The 3,374-nt window shown below is 69.3% G+C and overlaps 2 protein-coding genes across 2 annotated transcripts in view; one reads left to right on the top strand and one right to left on the bottom strand.

Moving 5' to 3' along the window:
• Positions 1 to 2,560, bottom strand: part of CHLNCDRAFT_50857 (hypothetical protein) — a gene marked incomplete at both ends in the record, with an annotated part of 4,327 nt that extends 1,767 nt beyond the window's left edge. The window contains 7 exons of the mRNA XM_005849392.1: positions 333 to 507; positions 621 to 869; positions 1,006 to 1,266; positions 1,529 to 1,671; positions 1,819 to 1,917; positions 2,074 to 2,363; positions 2,506 to 2,560. Of these exons, the coding sequence (XP_005849454.1) occupies positions 333 to 507; positions 621 to 869; positions 1,006 to 1,266; positions 1,529 to 1,671; positions 1,819 to 1,917; positions 2,074 to 2,363; positions 2,506 to 2,560 (1,272 nt within the window). The remainder of the gene's footprint in view (positions 1 to 332; positions 508 to 620; positions 870 to 1,005; positions 1,267 to 1,528; positions 1,672 to 1,818; positions 1,918 to 2,073; positions 2,364 to 2,505) is intronic.
• Positions 2,561 to 2,926: 366 nt separating this feature from the next.
• CHLNCDRAFT_21383 (hypothetical protein) overlaps positions 2,927 to 3,374 on the top strand; it is a gene marked incomplete at both ends in the record, with an annotated part of 1,260 nt that continues 812 nt past the window's right edge. The window contains 3 exons of the mRNA XM_005849662.1: positions 2,927 to 2,987; positions 3,111 to 3,166; positions 3,315 to 3,327. Coding sequence (XP_005849724.1) covers positions 2,927 to 2,987; positions 3,111 to 3,166; positions 3,315 to 3,327 — 130 coding nt within the window. The remainder of the gene's footprint in view (positions 2,988 to 3,110; positions 3,167 to 3,314; positions 3,328 to 3,374) is intronic.

Raw genomic sequence — 3,374 nt, 5'->3', positions numbered from 1 at the left:
CACGCCCACTCCGATGGGCAGATGCAGGCGGGCGGGCTTGGGGGTGGGCTGTTGAGCTGGAATGCAAGGGGGAAAGGCCTGCAGACTGGCTGCCAGGCAGGGTCCCAGCAGTCAAGGAGCGGGCACGCACACTTGACCCCATAGGCAGAGTGGTTGGATGGGCGCGGCGGGAGGCATGGCAGGGGCACAAGCAGCGGGAGCGCCAGTAGAAAAGGCAGGCAGCGTCTGAGCGAACCGATCTGCCTTCCTTGGCTCACAACGGCGTCCACTGACCCCCCAGACATCTCACTCTGCCATCTCCTCTAACCTGGATGCCGCGGTGAGCCCGGCACTTGGACGCGCTGCACGCCGCCGGCAGCGCATAGAGGCCAAGCAGGCGAGATCGTGCCTGCAGCCGACCCCAGCTCCGCCACTTCGCCTGGGCTGTACACGCTGCCCTCCAGCATGCCATTCTCGATGAATGTCCGCATGATGTTAAATGGACCCCCCTGCTCCTGCACCCAGGCGCTGCAGGCCAGGAGGCGCGGGCACGACGCGGCGATCAGGGGCAGGAACCCAGCCATGCATGCAGGCGCTGGCATCAAGGCAGCCCTGGGGCAGCCGGCGCCAGGCGCACTCACCTGGTGATGGAGTCGGGCGCGTGGATGTGGGTGAAGCCCTTGACGGCGGGGTGGTCGTGCCTGTTGCCCCGGTGCTCGATGACCTTGAGCCTGCCCAGGGCCACCTCCAGCTGCAGCGCGCCGCGCGCCGCTGGGTAGCTGCAGCCCGCCTCGTCCGCCGCCTCGCGGATGGTGATGACGCGGTGGGGCAGGGTGGGGGCCAGCCGCCGCATACAGTCCGCGCCCGACTGCTGCTCCTGGCGCCAGCTCCTGCGCGTGGACGGGGCGGGAGGAGCGCCGGGTCGGGCGTGGGTGCCGGGGGGGAGGGGGACATGACCCTGCTGCTGCTTGCTGCTTGCTGCCAGCCTGCGCACCGGCGTGCCACACACACAGCCAGCGTGTGCACACTCGCTCGTGGGTGTCCGCTGATGTGGTGGGCGCGGTATAGTCCACGGTCTCGGGGTGGTGCTCAGAGGTGGGGCCCTGCACCAGGACGCGCTCCAGGCGGCCGGCTGCCGCCTCGGCATCAAGCGCCGGGTATGGCTGGCCGTCCACGTCCTGCTGCACATCCAGCGCCGTGCGGACGACGCCCTGCAGGTGGCCGGCAGCCACGTGGGCGCGCACGCGGTCCACCACCGACTTCTGTGCCTCAGCCTCCCGCCAGGCGCTGCAGGGGGTGCCATGTGGGGAGGGGAGGGGTGGTGGCGAGGTGGTTGGGGAGGGGGGGGATCAGCAAGCTCGGGCCCAACCACAGGCCCAGCCCAGGGCCCAGCCAGCCAGTCCCAGCCAGCCCCAGCCAGTCCCAGCCAGCCAAGAAAGAGGAGGGAGTGGCGCACATGCTCCCAACAGCCCGGCACTCACCCGCGCACGGCGTCGCTGGCGCCAGCAGCGGCGTAGGCGACCGCCTGCGGCCTGGCGATGCCCCTCACGCGCCCCAGTACTCGAAGCGCTCGAGGTGGCCATTGTCGGCCGCCGTCTCCAGCGCGGTGCAGGCGACGTGGCGGTTGAAGGCCGCCGCAAGCCGCCCCAGCTCCCCGCCGCTCCCCCTCAGCGCCGCTGCGCGGCTCATCACCTGCGCCCACACAAGGCACGCACGCCACGGCACTGGGATGTTGGGGAAGGGGCTGCCGGGGAAGGGGCTGCTTGGAGAAGGGGCTGCTGGGGAAGGGGCTGCCGGGCGCGGTGTTTGCCCTCCAGCGCCCGCCCCCGCCTGCCGCACCTCATGCAGGGTGAGCACCGCGTCGTCCCAGGCCCCATCCTCCAACAGCTTGGGTCCAGCGGCGCCTGCTTGGGTGCCGCCGCGCCTTCCGCCCACGCCCTGCGGCGGCGGCGGCGGCGGGGGGTGGCGTGAGCAGATTGGGGGAGGGATTGGATGAGGGGCAGGGGCAGGCGGAGCAAGCTGGCAGGCAGCACCCAAGCAGGCTCACTCCAGCTTTGCATCCGCATCTGCCGCCGCGGCCCAGATGTAGCCCACGGCGGGCTTGGTGCCCTTGGTGGGGCGCCTCGCCGACTTGCCCCGCTGCATCACGCCCTGGCTCGACTTGATCTTCTTCACCACCTTCCGCTCGCAAAGCTCTTCCAGGGTGTTGCGGGCTGTGAAATCGCCGCACCCTGCCTCCTGGCCCAGCTCTTGGGCGGTGTGCACCTCGTGCAGGTAGGCGCTGCTCGCCTTTGCTGTCGCCTGCGCTTTCATGGCCCCCTTTTTGGGCTTGGGCTCGCCCGGCCGACGGGCCGGCGGCCCCCGCTTCTGCTTCTGCCCAGCCGCTGCATGAATGGACGGGTTGTCACTCGGGCAGATAGCGGAATTGCCGGCGTGTGGCAGGTCCAGGAGTCTCCAGGGGTGGAACAAGTGCGAAGGAGGGCGCTCCAAGGCTGTTTTTTCAGATTGCGCGCTGGCGAGCTGTACCCGCGCCGGTACATCCCTCTCCCCCCAGCCACCTCATCCCGGCGCCTGCGATCATCGTCAGACAGCACAGTCGAGGTGCTGAACGGTCTGTGGTGGTGGTAGGGCGGCCCGCCTAGCGTCTTCCCGACCCAGCCCCTGCAGGAGTTGCTCCCTTTAGACTACCCCTCTTTCCGTCGCACCACGATCACCGTGTAGAGAGGGTGAGTGTGGAGGTGTGGGTTGGCGGCAGAGCCGTGTGGGGGAGGGTCCTCCCGCCAGGGTGTGCCGGCAACTGCGCCTGGCAGCCCGTTAAACCCTTTCGGGGAGACTGCATATGGGCGTGGGAGCAGTTCCTGCCCGTGCGCCGCCCCACCCTCTCCCCGCCTGGTCGCCGCCCGACCCTCGGCGCCGCCGCCATGCGCCTCCCCGGCTGCAGGGCACAATGGCTGCTGCCAGTAAGGGTCAGTTTGTTGTGAGCAAGGTTGATCAGCTCGTCAACTGGGGTGAGTTGAGGGCATGCTGGGCTGCCCTGGGGGTGTTGGGCACCGCACGACTTGGCGCGGAGGTGGCGCCACGGCGGCAGGGCGCGCACGTCGTTTTTTGAGCCTGCTTTTTTGTTGCTGTAGCACGACGCTCAAGTATCTGGCCTATGACGTTCGGGCTTGCATGCTGCGCTGTAGAGGTAGGTTAATGGGGGCCGGAAATGTTGGGGGCGGCGGGGAGGGCGGGCGGGAGTGGCGGCGGAGCGGCGGGGGAGCGGCAGCGCAAGCGCCGCCCGTTTCCGCAAGGCATTTGCTCCACACAGCTGATTTGTGCTCTGTTCCATGCAGATGATGCACACTGGTGAGTTTGGAGGCCGGCAGCCTGTTGCCGCCGGGGAGCGTGGCCCT

The sequence above is a fragment of the Chlorella variabilis genome, assembly GCF_000147415.1.
Source record: "Chlorella variabilis unplaced genomic scaffold CHLNCscaffold_5, whole genome shotgun sequence".
In the NCBI taxonomy this organism is placed as follows: Eukaryota; Viridiplantae; Chlorophyta; class Trebouxiophyceae; order Chlorellales; family Chlorellaceae; genus Chlorella; species Chlorella variabilis.
Note: the sequence above shows the minus strand (reverse complement) of the source record. Positions and strands in the feature narration are given on the sequence as shown.